This window comes from Lactuca sativa, chromosome 1, assembly GCF_002870075.4.
Source record: "Lactuca sativa cultivar Salinas chromosome 1, Lsat_Salinas_v11, whole genome shotgun sequence".
Taxonomy (NCBI): Eukaryota; Viridiplantae; Streptophyta; class Magnoliopsida; order Asterales; family Asteraceae; genus Lactuca; species Lactuca sativa.
Window position 1 is genome coordinate 195930061 of NC_056623.2, and position 22100 is coordinate 195952160.

The 22100-nt window shown below is 32.7% G+C and overlaps 1 protein-coding gene across 1 annotated transcript; it reads left to right on the forward strand.

Annotated features, from left to right (window-relative positions):
• The first annotated feature begins 15700 nt into the window (after positions 1 to 15700).
• LOC111891898 (enoyl-[acyl-carrier-protein] reductase [NADH], chloroplastic) lies at positions 15701 to 20650 on the forward strand. Its single transcript, XM_023887960.3, has 13 exons — positions 15701 to 16045; positions 16701 to 16999; positions 17147 to 17256; positions 17495 to 17550; positions 18008 to 18092; positions 18214 to 18261; positions 18364 to 18438; positions 18685 to 18796; positions 18893 to 18944; positions 19061 to 19112; positions 19220 to 19277; positions 19530 to 19628; positions 20274 to 20650. The coding sequence occupies exons 2-13, from the start codon at positions 16726 to 16728 to the stop codon at positions 20432 to 20434; spliced, it is 1182 nt and encodes a 393-aa protein (XP_023743728.1). The 5' UTR covers positions 15701 to 16045; positions 16701 to 16725; the 3' UTR covers positions 20435 to 20650.
• Positions 20651 to 22100: the final 1450 nt, after the last annotated feature.

Genomic DNA, 22100 nt, shown 5'->3' on the forward strand with positions numbered 1-22100 from the left:
TTATTGTAGACTGCAGACGTTTGGTCCACCTCATGTGTCGTAGAGACTTGCAGATGTGGTCTACAAACTGCAGACATTTTAGCTTCGGAAAAACAAACACCACCTAAGTAACAATATGCAAGCTAATCTTCTCATATAATAAAGAGAGAGCTTTACATCTCCTTGATCGATAAAAATTGATCCATAAAATGGAATCTCTAAATATTATTAAAAGAAAACCCTTAATTCATTAACGAAGCAATCAGGGTCCTTGATTATATTTCAATCTGGTGGTTGTCGAGGCCAACACATATAATAACCCTAAATATTACACACTAAAATAGTGTATAGTGGTAAAGGGATCGAATCCACGGAGATTGGTTCAATTTATAACTCTATGAAAAATCTCTTTGTAAAAATACTTGTAAAATGACAATAAAAATAAAATGGGGGGTTTTGGTGTTTTGAAATACTTGAAAAAAACTAGAATTAACTATGATTTAAATATACAAATGCAACGAAAATAAGGGTTTGATGTAAAATCAATAAGGGAGAGATGGTTGACTTAAAGTTTCCTCACTTTGACTTTTGATGAACATATCATTAGAATCCAATGGTGCAATACTTTGATTTAAATCCTTAATTTGGCTATAGTAATCCAAGGAGCTTGAGATTACCTAGACTTTTCTTAATTGTTGAAATGGCTAGAGAAGCTCATAACAATTTCCTTAGTCAAAGTCACTAATTCCAAATAGCATGTAATTAGTGAAAGTCAACTAGCATTAAGAACCAAAAAGTCACCAAATCCAAGAGGGGTCAAATGCTTTCACCACCATGTTGGAGAAAATGTTTTTATGATTGTGTGAAGCAAAAACAACACAAAAATCATTTGTTGCTTGCTAATTTGAGGATCCTTTACTTAATCAAGAAATTAGTCAACTAATCACCACAACCACATTTAAACTCATGAATAAAAACATATTAGTAGTGATAATATGATAAAACACAAAACATTTCCATAAAGCTTTAAGAACAAGTTCATGGATTCTTCAACATTCAACAAAAGTTCAAAGGATTCAACAAAAAGTCAACCAAGATTAGTTTAGCCAAGCATGGCTAAACTCAAAGAAATAAAGTTAGAGAAGATTGTACCAAACATTTTACAATAATCAAGAGGTGAAATCAAGATGTTCTTGAGGTGTTCTTGGCCTTCAAAAGCACTCCAAACTCCAAAGAGAACAAGTCAAACTCGGACCTTCAAGATAAGGCTAAAGAGGCACACCAACCTTCCCAATATAGAGCTCTTAGCAAAATCCCGAAATTGCCCTTGTCAGGAATCCACGCAGGCCGCGGGTAATCTTACGCGGGCCGCGGGCTTCAACGGGATTTTTGGGCTTCTTCAAGTTTTAGGCCCCCACAGCTAATCCATTGGCCCAGTTCGAATCCAATCAGCTCCTAGCCCATTTTTCTTCAATTAAAGCCCAATTTGTCTTTCCACATCACTCAAAACTTCCGCAAACTCCCAAATATTGATCTTGCACACTCAAGAATTCTCCCGCGTCTTTCAAATTGAAAGCTCAATTCTTCCAAGCCTTCAAGCAATTGACAAGTCCACTCCATGAATCACCTCCATAGCCATCAAACACGAAATCTCCATTTCCCTTCAAGCCCAATCGCCTCCCAAGAGTGCCGCTCCGCTAGTTTCCAAGAAAATCTGCAATAATGCTCAAGAAACTAGAAAGCACCTGAAATGGTCATAAAAATAACAAAAGGGAAAATATGCATGGAAATTAACTAAAATACGAATGAAATGTGCTAAAATAAACTATAAAAAGAAGTAAATAAAACAAACTATCAAATCACCCCAAGCTTAAACCTTACTTGTCCTCAAGTAAGACAAGACTAAAATGAACTTGGGACGAACTAACCTAGAAATAAAAAGAATGGATAGAACCATGGAACCTGTTCGACGTTAGTCAACATGGTCAAAATTGATCTCGCTGCTATCTCACAACTTTTTCATCTGATGACAATAGGACCATAAACTACAGCTAGGACAACTCCTCTAGGTGAATAAGGAGGGATGGTCAGTCGTAGTCTTAATGGAACATGCATACAATGAAGAACATCTGTAGTAAGGAGAAACCAACTGGATGGGCTCGGGTGGAGCTCTTCTTTAAGTGCACACTCTGCTCTCACGTTTGCCGGTTTCTCTCATGTGTAACTAGGTTTAATCGCTCGGGCACCGTAGTAGGAATCGGTTCACTTAGTGTTGGCCCTAACCTACCGTAGTATCCGAATCAACAGTCTCCCTAACATCACCAATTTGCGAAAAAAAAACAACTCAATCTATATACAATAAAACAGACCTATACAAATGAATATCAAACGTCGGGTGACCAAGATGTTGGAAAATTTGTTCAATAATTGAACCAGCCACCTATCTAAGATAGTTGCAACTGAAAATTTGCATGCTTCTTTTTGCTTTGCTTTTTTTTGTTTTGTTTTTTTTTATATTTGAAGGTAATGTATTAACAATCGAAATTTTAACAAGAAAACCATATGACTCAAAATTTGGTTCCCAAAAGTGTGTAAGTGGAACCGAAAGGGTAATGATATAATCCGAATGGCCTAAGTGTGAAAATGGCCATGTGTGGAGCATAAAGATGTAGTGTAAGCTCCTTTTCAAACTTGTGGTTTTTCAAAGATAATGAAAATGTCCAAATGTGAACTAAAAGACTCTCTAAAATTCTAAGAAAATCGCAAAAAGATATGGTGATGTAAAGAAACCGGATATGGATTCTACTCGGGGACAAGCACCAATGCTTCATCTTAACAGTTCAAACATGATCAAGTGTGATCCTCTCAGCGGTAGTGACCGCAAGGCTAAGAACATCCATTGCTATAGTATATCCTACAGTTGTTAGTATTGTATGCATAATTTTTCATGAAATTACCTGGCCATGATCACTTACCCCTTTAAGCAACCAGCATCTGATCCCAAGTATGAAGTCCCAAACTGCAGGCAATGGTCCTGGTTCGATGGGTGAGATAACAACAAGATCCTGGACCAATAATGATACAATAACTGTGAACCTGTTCCATGGTATCCAAGAAGGTGAGAATAAACAGACAACAAAAATGCATGAATGCTAATGCCTTAAGCTAAATGTTATGCAAAAATATAAAAGGTGAAAAAGAAGAAAATAAAATCTTTTTGGAATTTTAAATAAATAAAAAAAATGAATGAAAATTAGCTTAATACTAAAATGTTATGCAACCTAGTTAAAAATGCATGAAAAGGTAAAAGATAAGGGAAATGCCCCACCCCAAGCTTAAGAACAAGCATTGTCCTCAATGCTTAGGGAAAGGGTGGAAAGGACCTAAATCGGAGGGTCAGGCGGAGCATAGGGGTTTTTAGTGGAGGAAAAATGGTGAATAATGGTGGTGGTCTCGCGGGATTCCGACCGGTAGATCTCCGGCAAATCGAGTTTTTGTGTGGAGTGCGGGCTGGGCGCGGGCCGCGTAGAGGCCGCGTGTAACATTCTTGGTTTCCTCTTGAGTTCACAGAAGGTTCAGAAGAAATTTGGGTCGAAACACGCGGGCCACATAAAGGCTGCGTGAACTGAAGCTCAAAAAATACTAAGTGTTGAAACCAGCCCCGAGGTCCACGTGGAACCCGCGCGCTGGCCGCGTGTGCTGAACAGGGCTAGAGGTGATTGTTTTACGCGGGCAAGGAATGGGCCGCACATAAGCCGCACATGACCTTACGCGGGCCGCGTGACTTTCTGCACCTCAAAATTTGAAATTTTTCTAAAAACTTGATTTTTGGCCAAAACGATTCTCGTAAAGTCCCGGTTTTAAAAACACAACAAAAATTTTGGACCAAATGTGAGAATAAAGCTTGAAATTTTTCAAAAATCAAAATTTTCAAAACAAAAAAAATTCATAATCATTTTATTCGGTTTATAAAAGACGAAAGCACAATGCTTCCCAAAAATGCCCTTCTTTAACGTCTTTGGCGAGACACCTCCAAACTTCACTTTAACACTTTGGGGCATCCAAATGGACGACATCTTGGACATTTGAATCAAAACCTTCGTAGAATGACTTCAAACGATGTCCATTAACCTTGAAAACTTGCCCCATGTCAACATTTTTTAATTTCCAAACCTCCATTGGGACTCTTTTCTTGTATTTGACTTTCTTTTACGGGAGAACCATACCGGACTTAGACCTTTGATAATAGCAATCATCCAACCATATTCTTCCTTGTACTTTTTCAGTAAGGTGACCAACTCTTCCCTCATTGACATGGTGGTCGAGTTGGTGACCGGTTGGGTGTCTTCCTTCTCGGGATATGTATCAATTAAAAGGTCAGACAGATTTATCGTTTTCAACTCTTTTGGTTCGTCTACCACTGGAGTTAGTTTCTCAATGGTAGTAGGTGGCTCAACCTCTCTTTTGTTAACATCGAAAACTTCCTCTATAGTTTTATTGACATCTTTCTCAATTTCTTCTTCCTCCTTGATAGTCTCTTCCATTTCTACGCCTTCTTCCTCTTCTCCATATAACACTCTTGGGCCTTCAAAACTTTTCTCATCTTTCAAAGGAATGGCACATGGGCTCTCTTTAGATGGTAGTTTGTCTTGATCTTCCATTATACTTATTGTTTGAGCAAGTTGTGTTATTTGTTGCTCTAAGCTTTTGAGGCTAGCTTGCGTTGTTTCCTGGAAATTTTGGGTAGATGTGGCAATGCTATTCACAATGTCCTCTAAGGACATGCTTGGCATTTTAGGTTGTTGAGAAGGTGGAGGATATGGATGTTGGAACTATGGAGGTTGTTGATATTGGTCACTTCTCCAACCTTGGTATGAGCTTTGGTATTGGTTGTATCCCCAAGCTTGGTTGTTGTCCCACCATTGATCATGTTGAGGTTGATCATAACTCCATTGGTTTGACCAGTAGTAGCTTCCCTTCTCTTGCACTTCTTCCCATTCTCCTTGTAAATATGGACACATGTCGGATTGATGTCCATTTTGGGCATAAAAATCACAAAGAAGAGGTGTGGGCTGCATACTTTAGTCACTTTCAATCATCATAACTAACTGAGCTAGATCAGAAAATTTATCTTCAATGCTAGGAGTGTTCATTCTCGAACCACACTTTTTGCTTCAATTTTTGAGTTTTAAAATAGAGTACATGCATAATGAGATCTAGGCATAGAGAAACAAATTGATTAAATCAAAACCAATCCCCGGCAACGGCGCCAAAATATTGGTGGTTGTCGAGGCCAACACAAATAATAACCCTAAATTAAAATTTTGGTGGTTGTCGAGGCCAACACAAATAATAACCCTAAATATTACACACTGAAATAGTGTATAGTGGTAAAGGGATCGAATCCACAGAGATTGGTTCAATTTATAACTCTATGAAAAATCTCTTTGTAAAAATACTTGTAAAATGACAATAAAAATAAAATGGGGGGTTTTGGTGTTTTGAAATACTTGAAACAAACTAGAATTAACTATGATTTAAATAGACAAATGCAACAAAAATAAGGGTATGATGTAAAATCAATAAGGGAGAGATGGTTGACTTAAAGTTTCCTCACTTTGACTTTTGATGAACATATCATTAGAATCCAATGGTGCAATACTTTGATTTAAATCCTTAATTTGGCTATAGTAATCCAAGGAGCTTGAGATTACCTAGACTTTTCTTAATTGTTGAAATGGCTAGAGAAGCTCATAACAATTTCCTTAGTCAAAGTCACTAATTCCAAATAGCATGTAATTAGTGAAAGTCAACTAGCATTAAGAACCAAAAAGTCACCAAATCCAAGAGGGGTCAAATGCTTTCACCACCATGTTGGAGAAAATGTTTTTATGATTGTGTGAAGCAAAAACAACACAAAAATCATGTGTTGCTTGCTAATTTGAGGATCCTTTACTTAATCAAGAAATTAGTCAACTAATCACCACAACCACATTTAAACTCATGAATAAAAACATATTAGTAGTGATAATATGATAAAACACAAAACATTTCCATAAAGCTTTAAGAACAAGTTCATGGATTCTTCAACATTCAACAAAAGTTCAAAGGATTCAACAAAAAGTCAACCAAGATTAGTTTAGCCAAGCATGGCTAAACTCAAAGAAATAAAGTTAGAGAAGATTGTACCAAACATTTTACAATAATCAAGAGGTGAAATCAAGATGTTCTTGAGGTGTTCTTGGCCTTTAAAAGCACTCCAAACTCCAGAGAGAACAAGTCAAACTCGGACCTTCAAGATAAGGCTAAAGAGGCACACCAACCTTCCCAATATAGAGCTCTTAGCAAAATCCCGAAATTGCCCTTGTCAGGAATCCACGCGGGTCGCGGGCTTTAACGGGATTTTTGGGCTTCTTCAAGTTTTGGGCCCCCACAGCTAATCCATTGGCCCAGTTCGAATCCAATCAGCTCCTAGCCCATTTTTCTTCAATATTTCTTCAATTAAAGCCCAATTTGTCTTTCCACATCACTCAAAACTTCCGCAAACTACCAAATATTGATCTTGCACACTCAAGAATTCTCCCGCGTCTTTCAAATTGAAAGCTCAATTCTTGCAAGCCTTCAAGCAATTGACAAGTCCACTCCATGAATCACCTCCATAGCCATCAAGCACGAAATCCCCATTTCCCTTCAAGCCCAATTGCCTCCCAAGAGTGCCGCTCCGCTAGTTTCCAAGAAAATCTGCAATAATGCTCAAGAAACTAGAAAGCACCTGAAATGGTCATAAAAATAACAAATGGGAAAATATGCATGGAAATTAACTAAAATGCGAATGAAATGTGCTAAAATAAACTATAAAAAGAAGTAAATAAAACAAACTATCACAATCATATGATTTCCACCGTTAGATCAATTTGCTGACATCATCTTCCCAAAATATAATCCGAACATTTAATTATAGAATCTTTAAATTTAGCAATTACATTTCAAACACAATTGCATTTAATTATAGAATCTATACATACTTTCTAAAATATATTTCACAATTCGAACATAATTACATTTAATTATAGAATTTTTAAAATCAACAATTATGTTATCGATTAAAGCATATCATTTTATTTATATATGAGATATCAGTTTCTCCATAAATCTGGCCAAAAAACATGAATAGCCGCACCATCTTTCTCCTCTATTTTTCTCTCTTAAACCATAATTCCCTAATACTCTTCGTCCTCATGTCAATTGCCGTGCTTCAATTGATACTTTTTTTGTTCATAACATAATGTAGCACCATAAGTTGGTTCTTTTTTGCTCATGTATTCTTAGAATTTGCGAATTGCCTCTTCCTTGCATCTCCAGTTATCATACCTCTATTTTGCTTCACACAAATCTTTACAAATTGAATAACGCATCTCCTTCAAGACATCTTTTGACGAATTTATGCCATCATTAACCCTAATTAATATTGTTCATAATTTAACTCCATTATTTATAGCTTTTCGCTTCAAAATTCAAATCCGTTTAGTTTTTTCTTTTTTAAAAAAAGTCATTAAATGAGCATATTAATAATTATGTTATCTTTAGTATATATTAAAACAAAAAATCTTATGACATCATCGTAAACAATCGGGGTCTTGATTGTGTTTCAATCCTATGTTTTCCACCCTTAGATCAAATTGCTGACGTCATCCTCCCCAAATGGAATGTATTTAATTCCAATAAGAGCTTTCCACAAAATTAACTTAAATCCATTGAAATGGAATGTATTTAATTCTAATAAAAGATTCCTAAATTTTAAATCTTGAATTTCCGGTTATCAAGGTTTTAAAATGGTGAACTTTAAAAAGATATTACTAAAAACAATTTCAATTAAATATCAACCATTAATATAAATCCGTTAATATTAGTAAACCTTTAATATAAAAAACTTTTTTTATTGGGAAACCATTAATACCAAAAAATCAGATTTAAATTAACACATACATATACGATTCATCTCTGAATCTGCGGCTCACACTTATTTTCAATCGTTGCTTTTCTTTAAGCCTTCTCCTACAACATCATTCTTATTTCTTATAACTTTCATCATCATTCTCTGCTTCAAACATTCATTGTTATACACTAGAAGGTTAGTACCTTCTTTTGCTTTTTTATATTTTTTTCGATTATTTTTTTGTTCATGTATCAAATATATGTATTCATATATTTCGATTTTCTTTGTCACAAATTACATGAAATCGGTTAACTACTTTTCTGATACTTTTCAAATAAATAGGAAAATATATTACATACCTTTAATCTATAAAAAATAATAATGTACTTTGATGGAAAACAGTTAAAACACAATATAACAAAGTACTTTGATGGAATGACAAATGCACCCTACCCGTTTTCTTGTCCATTGTAATCAAAATTTTTATGTATTTGTTTAGCATGATACTTCCATTTTTTATCCGAAGGGTAAATCATTATTTTTGAATGTACAATGTTCATCAGAATGGTAAATCAGTAATTTAATTTAAACATTGATCAAATCATGAGTTGCTACTATTTTTGTTTGTTTGATTATCTCAACCTGGTTACTGTTTTGGATTGTATAAAATATCTTAAATTGTTGGCTGAATTACAGGGATTGCAATCTTGATATAGAACTCAAATAATGTATTGTTAAGATAAATATATGGTAATACCGAATGGAAAATGGAGGATAAGGGTATAATAAGAATAAAGATATATTTTTTAGTGTTTGAATGTAAATTAATATCCTAATATGATGGTTGAATTACAACATTTCTAACTTTAAATTGAAATCATAACTAAAGGTTATTGATATTGTTGGATGGATTTTTTTAAATGTTAAGTGTGATTTTAAGGTTTAGGGGCAGAAAGGTGTGACAACCCGAAATTTCCATTTTGTACGAACATTAACTATTCAATTGAAGCTAGTCCCGTTTCAATGAATTTCAGACTTTTCCTAATAAATTTGTGTACATTAGGGTTTACATTTAAGGAGATATCATGAGAGTGGATGCTCATGGGTTTGTGAAACTTGAGCACTTCAAAAATTCATAATGTTAGAGTCCAATTCCGAAATAAAAATATTTTCTGCCAAAATATTTCAGGACTACAAATAGATTTCTGAACTAAATTCATTCATTATTCACATTTCCAACTAGAGAAAAGCCATTTTCTCTCTTACGGATCTTCGGGTTTTCATCCCAAATCGTAAGTACACTTCTCTAGTTGTGTTATAATGTTTGTTTTATGCTTATTAACATAGATTGTATGTCATATATATGTGATTCGGGAGTTTACCGCCCAAGAACGTTCTTGGGGAGTAAACTCCAAAATGAAGCTTAAAGGCCATTTAGTCCCATTTCCTTGTTAGGTAACTAGTTTAGGATAATATGTATGAGCATTTGAGGCTAGAAAACAATCAAGAACACCTAGCTTTAGGTGTTTACGGCCTAAGAGTTTCTTGGACCGTAAACACCAAATTCAAGGGCTTAAATGTGCCCTAATCACTCCTTAAGGCCTTAGACTTTAATCCTCAATTACTTCTAGCTAATTTGGGGACCTTAACACATCAAAAACACCCCTTAAAGGGAGTTTACGGCCAAGGAATACTCTTGGGTCGTAAACACCAAATAAGGGCACCAAAGTGTGCCTAGGGTCCTCCATAGCCTAAATCAAATGCCTAGAAAGTATTCTACTTGTGTTTGGGACTTGAAAGAATTAAAACATCCATCCCATGAGAGTTTACGGCCGTAAACTCTAAGGGATATGATCTTTTGGCCGTAAACTCCTCAAAGGAGTATTATCTATGCCCTAAACTACCCAAAGGATTAAACCACCAAGTTAGGCTTATTCTAGAAATCAAATAACACTTCAAAACACACATTACCACCAAGATTGGAGTTCACGGCCGTAAACTCAAGGGTTTACGGCCGTAAACTCCTTGTGTGGGGTTTATTGGGTAGTAAACTCTTATATAAAGCCCTTTGGTACATTAAACCCCTTTAGCCTTGTCCCATAGCAACTTAGATGCAACCATTAGGACCTATAACACTTATACAAAGTGTTTACATGTTCCTGAGTGTCCCAACTTATTTCATTAAGTTATTATTTGGCTAATTAGTTATTTATATGCTCATTATATGATAACTAGGCTCGTGCGTGTGAACAAGTCTCTGTTTGCCACCTAGCACGGTATCCGACACTTCAATCCAATCCACTCACCACAAGTGAGTTCATACCCCTTTAATTAACCTTTGAAATACTTTTAAATGTTTTAAATACTTTATGGGGGGATACAACTTAAATGCTTATAGTTATTGCATCAATCACATGTGATTACATTAATCACATGTGATTAATAACTAGAAAACCAATGATTTTATCACTGTTCAAACTGTTTATCAAACTGTTTTACTTTAAAATGTTTTACAAACTCTTTTTACTTATCAAATGCTTTTATTAAACTTTGTTTTAATTCTTATAAATTGCATGCCCATATATGTATAGATATATAAGTAATGTTTAAAGGGCTTAGGAAGGTCATCCACCCTATTTCCTTTTTCTCGATTTGGATGTAGTCTGGTGGGATTTCGGGTAACCATCCAAAGGTCGTTTCAATATTAATTATATATCAAATGTACATATATAGACATAAAAGTACTCCTTTATTCATACTTATCAGTACATTATTAGTAAGTTACCATCGGGGTAACACAGGATCATACTACTACAATTTCTAGATCAATGAGTCAATTCATTCATGAGTCAATACTTATTACTACGAGTACATATACAACTATACTAGAAAGAGAAAATATACAACTATACTAGAAAGAGAACATATACAACTATACTAGAGAGGGAACATATACAACTATACTAGAGAGGGAACATATACAACTATACTAGACAGAGAACATATACAACTATACTAGAGAAAGAACATATACAACTATACTAGAATAGTTCATTACATTACATATACTAGAATACGTTCATTATTGTGATATGAATCGGAGCATGACTTAAATGTCATGGCCCGAGTTGTAGCCATAATTCTCTTGGAGGGAGAGCGTGAGTTTGCGTATAGATCTATACTGGATTGACTATCCTACACCTCGCTGCTAGCTACAGCCGGACCTGCAGGTCTGCGGGTGCCAAACGCCATTCCGTTATTACGACCATTCGTATGTCGTTGTTACCAGTCGATAGTATGGTGCAATTAGTCACATGATAGCTTAATATAAATCCGGTTTAAGGTAGTTAGTACAGCAGTAGTTCCTATAATACAACACTACAGTACTACAATGATTTACCCATTACATATATTTAGTGATTATTTCACTTAAACATTAATGTACAAACTATATTTTGGTAAATGATAGTTACACTTGGGAAATTACACACTTTTACAACAAACGAGCATACAAAACAGTTAAGCCTTGGTAGAAGGCTACTTTAATAGAAAATATAGGTTTTTCTAAGAGATTCAAACTTTTACAAACACTTACAAACATTCACTTACATTTTACAAACTTACACTTGAGACACGTTCAAACGTTTTGATAACAAACACCGACACTAAAATACTTATGAACTCACCAGCTTAATGCTGATAAACTCTTTCAAAATAACTTGTATTCTCAGGTCATCAGTAGACAGGTACCGAGGTCAGCTTTTGAGAAGATGGAGCGCATTCAAGACTCATCTTATTATTTTGATTTACATTATATTTTTGGTGTCTAAAGCTGTACAGAACACGCTTGTATTAAAATTATATATTTAATGCAATGGATGATGTTGTTTTCTTATTTACATTTACTGTGTTGTGATACTATACATGACGTCCTCCGCCCCAGAACGTTTCCGCCGTTCTTGGTTTTGGGGTGTGACAAAAGGTAATTTTATTTGGGATAGAATAAAGAAGGAAGATTCGAATTTACCTTCTGAAGGTATCAATAAACTCCTAAATTTATGTGATTTATTTTTATTTAATTGCAAATTAGATACATGAAACATTTACGTAAGAAAATATAAGGGCAAAAGGGTAATTCAACTTAAGAAACTAGAAAAACATTGGGCTGGAAAAGCAATTCAACAATAGATATTGAGATGACACGTGTACTAAAATGATTTTTTTTACATGATACTTCCATATTTTATCCGAAGGCTAAATAAAAAATTTAGTATGGACAATGTTCATCAGAAGGGTAAATCGGTAATTTAATTTAAAAATGGATCAAATCGGTTGTCGCTACTATTTCTGTTTGTTTGATTATCTCTGCTTGGTTACTATTTATAACCTTATTGTCGGATACAATAACTTCATATTATACCATTTTTAGGAATATACTTTTAAAGTACATTGTTATACCATTTTTAATAGTAACCTGTTGTGATTTTTTTTCATGTTTTAGATGTCTCTTTTAATTTATCTTTTATTCACTATTAAGGGGATGAATTTTATAAACAGTTTAATCTAGAAAAGGTTAAACTATAATTATTCAAATATTATATATTTATGTACAGTAAATACAACCATTCAAAGATTGTTTTCTATGACTAACAAAATTATGTTTCTATTTTTTAAATCTCATAAAACATTACATAAGGTTTTTTTGGCTTAACATATTACATCATTCAGACTAGATTAATTTAAACAAAACAACAATGTATAACTTTTCATATTAAATGTTTAACCTATTAACTTGGACTCGATCCTTAACAACCTCTACAAACTGCAATAGCTATGTGATTTTTTTTACAAATTATAGCAACATATTTACCATGAAAAAAAATTAAAATAAAACTTAGTAACAACAAATATACAACACTTAATATCAACATTCTTGCCTATCGGTTGCTCTAAATATTAATACATGAACCACATCAAAAGTAGGCTAAGAAGTTAGAATCTAAATTTGGAATGATATTATTTCCTTGAATATTAGATTTACGGTATTATAGACAAAATTTTTATTTGATTATTAAATTTTCTATGTGGTCGTATTTATATGGTAGAATCAAATTTTATAATTACAATTAACATTTTTTTATTAAACTTTGTATGTAGGTATGAAACAATAATAAGTATATTTTTGAAGGGACATTGTTCAAAATAATTTGCATAATCTAAATACATGTTAATTTAGTTCATTTCCTACACTTTCTTGTGACATTGGATTTTTTTTTGTCATGTTACATTCAAAAGATAGGTTATTAGAACATGCATGTTAGATGTTTGACGAAATGTCTCAAAGAATCTGACACAAGTTCTCTACGCTCACCTCACAACCTGGTATAAATTTTTGTTTTTTTTTTTTTTCTAGATTTTTAGCATCATGTATTTTTGTTTTTTGCAACTTTTTAGTGTTACATGTTTTTCTTTTGTCTTGTCCTCAGGTTTTTCTATCCCTGTTAGGGCTTCATTTTTTATATTTATTGTAAACTATCGATTCAATCTATTGCACTTTGTTATGACTTTTATCAATGTGATAGGATTCTAATAAACTGTCTATTTCTTGATATTTTAGAAAAAGATGTTCTAACTGTATTACCATCTACGACTGTGGTATTCTATTTTATTGATTAAACGATCTATTATTTGGCTATGATGGTTTTTACGGATTATGTTTGACCTGATAATTGTTCCTATCATCAAAACATACATCCAACAAAAAGTGAAATACGATTTTTTAAATTAATACCCTCATCTAACTATAAAAGATATTTTTTTCAACTTTGATGACATGTAACCGAGTTTTGGCTGAAATTATTAGTTTTTCGGCATATAACAGATTATGACTTAAATAATGATATTCTATATTTTGGCAATCTGGTTTTCTTCAGTACTTAAATTATTTTGCAGAAAGTGGTCAAATTTGGTATTATTGATCTCACAAAAGGCAAGTCTCATGTCTTTTTTAGCGTATCCATTGAGTTTAAATGGTTTTTTTTTGTCTATATTTGTTTTAAAAAAATGTTAAATCTTGATTTAATGAATATAAGTCAGTAGGTATTAAAAGTGCAAGAAGAGAAAATTATTAAATATGGGATGATCATAACTATGTCAAGCCAAAATAAAATTCTAAAGTAACAAATACTAAATTCAAAAGATAGACACTTGTAATGCAGAATACATATTATGCTTCCTAAATAAATAACCAAAAACTAACATCTTGCACAAATAAATTACATTTGAACTAACATCAATAAATTATGATTACATTATCTTAATTTTTAATTATACATTATAGAGAGTCGGTTAATATATAGTCAGTATTTTTGTGTTCGTATCGGTTTTGAACTACAAAAACTATATTCAAATAATAAAAATGAGATGGAACATATACGATGGTAATAATGCGAAAATAACCTTCAAATTTGGTTTGATACAAAAAATTTGTCTGAAACTTATTTCTAAAAGCAATAAGAAATAACAACGAACTTTAAAGAATAAATGAGAAATTGCAACAAACTTTTCAAAACTATCAAGAATGTATAATACAGGATGATAATAATGCTAAAAAACACCGAGTTTGGTCTGGTGCGAAAAAACAATTTTATATGATAGTAGGATTGTAGTAATACTAAAAGAACATATATGTTTTTATCTGTTGCAAAAATGGTCGAAACAAACTTATAAACCGGCAAGAAATAGCAACGAACTTCTAATTCATCTTGAATAACCATTTAATAGCTATATGTAAAAGATATGAATACTCAGCAGTTAAGACCATAGACCTTACTCAAATGTTCGCAAATGTCTTGAAGTAAGCATTCATTTTTCCATTATTTTATCATTATCATAAGAAAAAGACATTCTCATGTGTTTGAGTTGTTTAATTCGTATCATAACAACAAGTAAGTTGTGTGCCAATTATGTATTTTGACATTTTCAATGAATCACGGACAATATGTAAATCAAACAAACATAATTGTTTTTATATTTTTTTGTTAGAGTTTCTTTATATTTAATATTGTGGGGGGGGGGGGGGGGGGTAGGGGGTGGTATGTGTTTCGTTTCCAATGAACATAAATAAGTTGCTATTTTTTGAAATAAACAATTATATTTCGCAATATAACCATAAAATAATAATGTATTTTGAAAATACATTTTCACATGTTGGATTATACTTGCGTACACCTGTTTTCGCTCATGGTCAGTTATGTAGTTGTTTCCCGTGTCATAAGTAAAAAAAGTTTGAAGTTACTTTGTGACGAGGAAGGTCGTTCACTTAATAAAAAAATATTGTCTACAGAGAGGTCTTTCGACGACTATATATATTTATCGATTTCAGTGTATTTTCTATACAATTCAATAATATTAATAACACTGATTTTTTTTAATTATTCTGCAATATCTATATACATTTATATTTTATTTATAAGTTCCCTGCGTTTAACGCGGGTCATAATCTAGTTTTCAATAAAAAGAAGATGACTTTGTCGATAACTGACCCAAAGTAGTAGAATTTTTTATGAGGCAATAAACCACAAATCTAGAATTCTAGATCGACCAACAAGAATGTCAAATTTAAGATGTTGACACAAATATTTCACAAAAGGAAAAAACATATAACAAAATAACAAATCAAAAATATCTTTTTTTTTTTTTTTTTTGTCCCATAATATATATAACCACCAACTTGATAGGATCTATTTTGGTATAGGTTAGGCCGAAATCCCATTTTTCAAGCAGAGTTATTTTACATTAATGGGATATAATCTTTAAGGCCAAAATGTATCTAGAACACCAAAAGTAAAGCTATACCAGGATTTTGTAGCCCTTGAGAGTTGAGAGTTGAAACCCATTTGGCCATTGGGCAACTAGTTGGCCTAAAGCCCAAATTTTGCAGGTTCTTACATAAATTCCCATGGTTGCTGACCTGTTTTCGGAACTTCCAAAGCTCTCCAACGGCACACACAAAGACAGCGATATAATTCAGCTTAGTTATTATCGAAGCTTTATTACCATATATAACCAACCAAGGTGTGAGTAGGAACTCGAAAGATTGATTGTTCAAGGTTTTCGCAGATCAGATAGGTCAGTGACACTCAACCCTTGTTTATAATCGTAAATTGTCCTTCTGATTTGGTGCATTGCATTTGATCGCGGTTTTGCTTTGATAACTATGCGATTTTATTGTTACCTTGATCTAAGTTCAGGTTTATCGTTGTGGGTTTTAGGGTTTAACTAAACGTTGCTGATTTTTATCGGTTTTTGTTCCTGATATCAAGTTGTTTTCTTCGAATTCAAAACTGAAATGATTTTGTTCAAGTTCGGACTAAATGCACCACTCTGAAATGAAATTTATGATCTTTTGGTGAATCAAAGCAGCTCACTGGCGTTTTCAAATAGAAAACTAAAATGAGTTTTTTCAAGCTTATGTAACGAATATTTTGCAAGAATGATGTTTTCGAGACTTGAATCCATGGTCTTTTGGCCATAGTTGCCCAAAAGCTTATTCCCTTTTGTTATCTTGAAAAACTATAGAAGATTTCAAAGATATCAAGTTTGATCATTATTAGATCCAAGAAATATCAACTTACCTTCATTTCTTCCTATTCCAACATTACAGTTTGAAAATTTTATACAAAATTCTTTCTTGGACCAAATGAACCATCTGAATAAAAGTAAATGACCATGTTACCCTTCTTTAACACCTCCTATAATAATTCATTTACTTTCATGACTGCAGTTTTTGATATTCAACATATAGTGAAATGGCAACTGCGACTTCAAACATGCATGTTGCTATAGCAAAACCCTTCACTTTTGCTTCATGTGAAGTTTCAAAGCCAAGTGTTGCAGTTTTCAGCAGTGGGATTAAAGAGGCGCCATGGATGAAGCTTAAGAGCTCTTGTCACATCTCTTCAACACATGTAATATCTCAGAAAATTACACCCAACACCCTGAAATTTAACCGAATTGTCACAAAAGCAATGTCTGAGTCAAACGACACAAAACCCCTCCCTGGATTGCCTGTTGATCTCAGAGGTTAGATTTCCAATCTTGTTTTCTTTTGTCTAAATGCAAGAAAAAGTAATTTGCTTTCTTTTATTTCTTTCTATTAAAGCATTATACTTCCAATTTTATTTATTTATTGAATGAAAAACATGATTGATTTTATGAAATTATTTGTAGGAAAAAGGGCATTCATTGCTGGAATAGCTGATGATAATGGATATGGATGGGCAATAGCAAAATCTCTAGCTGCTGCTGGAGCTGAAATCCTTGTTGGCACGTGGGTCCCGGTAAGAATTTATTAAAATTGGTTAAATGCAAGAAATAACAATGTACTTTCATTGATTTTTTATTATTGTAATTGAAAGCATCCTACTTTCATTTCTTCCTGTTAATTTTACATCACAAATTATAGCAATTCCATGATCTAAATACAAACTAATTTCATTTCTATGATTTGTAATTTTTTCAAAGTATTAAGAAAAAAAAATGTTTTTTTTGTTGTTGATGAATGTTCATTTGTTGTAGGCACTCAATATATTTGAGACAAGTCTTCGAAGGGGAAAGTTTGATGAATCACGTGTGTAAGTCTCTACTTTCTACCAATTATTTTTAATAAATATAATTATAAGTTTTTTTTTTTTTTTTTTTGACTTAATACAGAAAGAATGACTTAATAGAGAAAGTCAAGGAAATGAAGCTTTCCCCTTTAAGCCGAACCTTTTTACAAATTTGCCCTCATTATTTTTCCTTCCATTACACCGTTGTTCTTTTCAATTTTTCTCTTATTAATAATAAGGTTGAAAAATATCCAATTACGCCATTTTAGCACTGAAATTTGCTTTGTATGAATTGCTAAAAATAGTAAGATTTTCAAAGTACAACTGTTGTAATAGGAAGAAATGAAAGTAAGATGCTTTAATAAACAAATCAACAAAATTTTATTGCTATTTCTTGCATTTATAACAAAAAAAAAGGTCTAAAACAAGAGTCTGATTTTGTAACTAACTAGTAAGTGTTTTTATTTTTTATTTTTTTTAGGTTGCCAGATGGATCTTTGATGGAAATTACTAAAGTTTATCCATTAGATGCAGTTTATGATTGCCCTGAAGATGTTCCTGAAGATGTATGTTTAATTTTCAAGATAATATTCCTCCAATTTTTTGGCATTATAAGGCATCATGTCATATATATATATATATATATATATATATATATATATTTTATAATAATGCTAAATTGTGCAGGTAAAAGCAAATAAACGTTATGCTGGATCCTCAAAATGGACTGTTAAGGTATAAATTCCGCTATTATCTATGATGAGGATGAGGAAGGGTATTTACGTCTTTTTGTTAAAACTTGTTGAATAATTTGATTTGGTATTTTATGTTATGCAGGAAGTTGCTGAATCTGTAAAAGAGGACTTTGGCACCATTGATATTCTTGTGCATTCACTAGCTAATGGACCCGAGGTATTTTCTAATATAATCTTATTTTATTATTATTATTATTATTTTTTTGTAAATTTCAAAATTAATTAATTATAAATAACAAATGTACAAAGTAGAGTTAAAATTAAACATTCTATTTACATGTAATATAAGATTTTCTTATGACACACCCTTATTTTTTATCCATTTACTTGTTCTTTCTTGTATGAAGTAATAAAGAAACAATAGTGTTGAGGGTATTTTGGTAATTAAACAATTCACAAACAGGTAAGCAAACCACTATTGGAAACATCAAGGTATGGGTATCTTGCAGCTATCTCAGCATCCAGCTACTCTTATGTATCTTTGCTCCAGCATTTTATCCCAATAATGAACCCAGGTATTTATTTATTTGTTTATTCTCCAAAGTACAAATATAAATAAAAAAAAGTTATATATTTCTTACATTTATAGTTGATATCTTTTATGTAAACAGGGGGTGCTTCAATTTCTTTGACCTACATTGCATCTGAAAGAATCATACCAGGGTAACTAACAGCTTATTATTTACAAATTTGCCCTTATTTTGTTTTTCCTTCAATATTTTAACATCATTTATTCGTTCAGAGAACATTTTATAATTGTATTTTTTTTTATGATGCAGATATGGTGGAGGTATGAGTTCAGCCAAGGCTGCTTTAGAGAGTGACACAAAGGTTAATAATTTATTTTTATTTTTATTTTTTTTAATTTTTATAATAATGGTGGTGTTTTTTTTTAATAGAATTCCATTAACTGTGATTGGTCATCACTTTATTTTCAGGTACTTGCTTTTGAAGCTGGAAGAAAACATAGAGTCAGAGTGAACACTATATCTGCAGGTAATTACTGATTTACATTTTTGCCCTTTTATGGATTAGAATTACAATAATGCCCTTTTCCGACACCAGGGTAACTGAGAAAATGGCTTTTTTTTAATCGAACAAGAAAAGTATATAATGGTTTAATGACTACAAAAAAACAGTTTGAGTAAGTAAATCAATAAAATAATAAAAGTAAGTTGTTCTTTTGTGTTATTTGCCATTTAATTATTGTTAATTTTATTAAATAATTAATTAAATATGTTTTAACAGGACCTTTAAGAAGTCGTGCTGCTAAAGCTATCGGATTCATTGATATGATGATTGATTATTCATCCGAGAATGCACCTTTAATGAAAGAGCTATCTGCAGGTCAGTTTAGTTGTGTTAAATGACCATTTTACCCTTATAAGTATGTTGCTATTATGGGTCCTATTTTTAGTCCGTGCTTGCTAAGCACAAGCACAGTACAACTTTTTCTTCCCTAATATTGCTAGGAAAATGACCATTTTACCCTCGTATGGTTTTGAAAAATTAAATGTAAGTAAATGACGATTTTACCCTCGTGTACTGATAAAAAAAATGGAATTAAGTGCAAGTACATGCATAGTACAACTTGTTCTTCCCTATTCTTGCTAGGAAAATGACCATTTTACCCTCGTATGGTTTTGAAAATTAAATGACGATTTTACCCTCGTGTACTAATAGTGATAAAAAAAATGGAATTAAGCACAAGCACATGCATAGTACAACTTGTTCTTCCCTAATCTTGCTAGTAAAATGACCATTTTACCCTCGTATGGTTTTGAAAAATTAACTGTAAGTAAATGATGATTTTACCCTCGCGTACTAATAGTGATAAAATAAAATGGAATTAAGCACAAGCACGCGCATAGTATTCTTCCCTAATCTTGCTAGTAAATGACCATTTTATTACCCTCGTATGGTTTTAAAAAAAAATGAAATGCAAGTAAATGACGATTTTACCCTCGTTTACTAATAAATGGAATTAAACAGAGGAGGTGGGAAACGCGGCTGCTTTTCTGGCATCCCCATTGGCTTCAGCCATCACAGGGACAGTTCTGTATGTGGACAACGGTCTGAATGCAATGGGAGTTGGAGTCGATAGCCCGGTGTTTAAGGATTTGAACATTCCAAGAGACAACAACAAAAGTTAGAAAATAGCGAGTCAACTCATTGAGAGCACATTTATGTTTTCGCTTTTTTTTTTTATTTAAGTAAAACTTGTGTAATGGATTTTCGGATAGTTGAGTTGAGTTGGGATTCTCATTCGGAGATATTGGTATTAAAACTTAGCTACTCTTTCTTGACTTAATTCGGTAAGCTATATATGAAGAGAGTATCTATTTAAATAAAACATAACATTTAGGTAATGCATTAAGAAATGTATTTTGAGCTTTCATATGAGAAAAGTAATTGCTCATTCGTCTTATTTTCTTATTAAGAGATGACAACTTGAAATCCATTGAGGGACAATGTGCGCTTTAATGGTTGTCTCATGCAAAGCGACAAAAAACGAGAAAATCATGCATAATAGCAAGAGGTATTTTTGGTTTCATAGCAATGAGGTGCTATAAAATCCTCAATAGAGTCCAATGGGTCAATAATATTAAGCTTTATTTGTGAATGAAGTTTTAAATGAGTTCATTTTGCAATCCATAGAGGGTTAACAATAGCCTTGTTGTTCGTTGGTCTTTTTTCATCTCGATGCAATTTATGCATTTGGATTAAAATTAAAATATTGTCTCATCTTCTATAAATGTTGATCTAGAGTAATATATCTCTACTTGCAAAACTCTTAACACCTAGAAAATCATTACTATTATGATCAAATTGCAAATTCTATACAAGCAAATGTTATGCGATCATATGAATGAATTCTAAGTCGTTTAAAATTGGGGAACAAATTAGCAAATACCTGCCTAAATAAAGGAAAGGGAAAATGACTTATACGGGTAAGTATGTTTCAAAAGTGTTCAAAAAATACCATTTAAGTTTGGTGTGTCTAAAAAACACCATCCAAGTAAAGCATTTGTACAAAAAACACCAACGAAGTACATTCTTTGTTCAAAATTGACCTTTGGTAACCGGCAATTACCGGTAAAAAATAAATAAAGGAAAAAACAACAGAAAAATGACTTAAAGAGGTAACTATGTTTCAAAATCGTTCAAAAAACACCATCCAAGTTTGGTATGTTCAAAAAACACCATCCAAGTAAACTTTTTGTACAAAAAACACCAACAAACTATATGTTTTGTTCAAATAATACTCACCGGTAATTTATTCTTACAGATTAAATGATAACTTAGCTTAACTATTATGACATGACATAATAATGATTGACAAAACAATAAATGATATATTCCTCTTTTAAAAACCGATTAGGGTTTCTTCATGGACTTCTTCTTCTCCTATGATTGCTCTTCTTCTTATAAAGTGATGATCTCGAACTCAAGTCCAAAACCCTAACTCTTAACTTAAGGCAAAAATGGCTCCTTTACCCCTGCCTCAATGGGCCTCCCTCCCCTAAGGTCTAAATCCACAAAAAGCCCAAAAAGGCATCCAAGCCCAAATACAAGGCATCTAAGGCCTAATATGGCCCAAGAATCCCTAACATGGCCTTAAGCCCAAAAATGACCTGCTACAATCAGGTGGACCCGATGCCTAACTTAAACAAGTCCATTCATAAGCCCAACATATGCTGAAGCCTCTGCAATCTGGATTTTATGTAAGTATGTCCGGTGTACTCCTACGTACACCCATCGTACTCGGCTAGGCTCAAGAACCGCCAATCTTCTAAAGGCCATAATTTCTTCATTCTA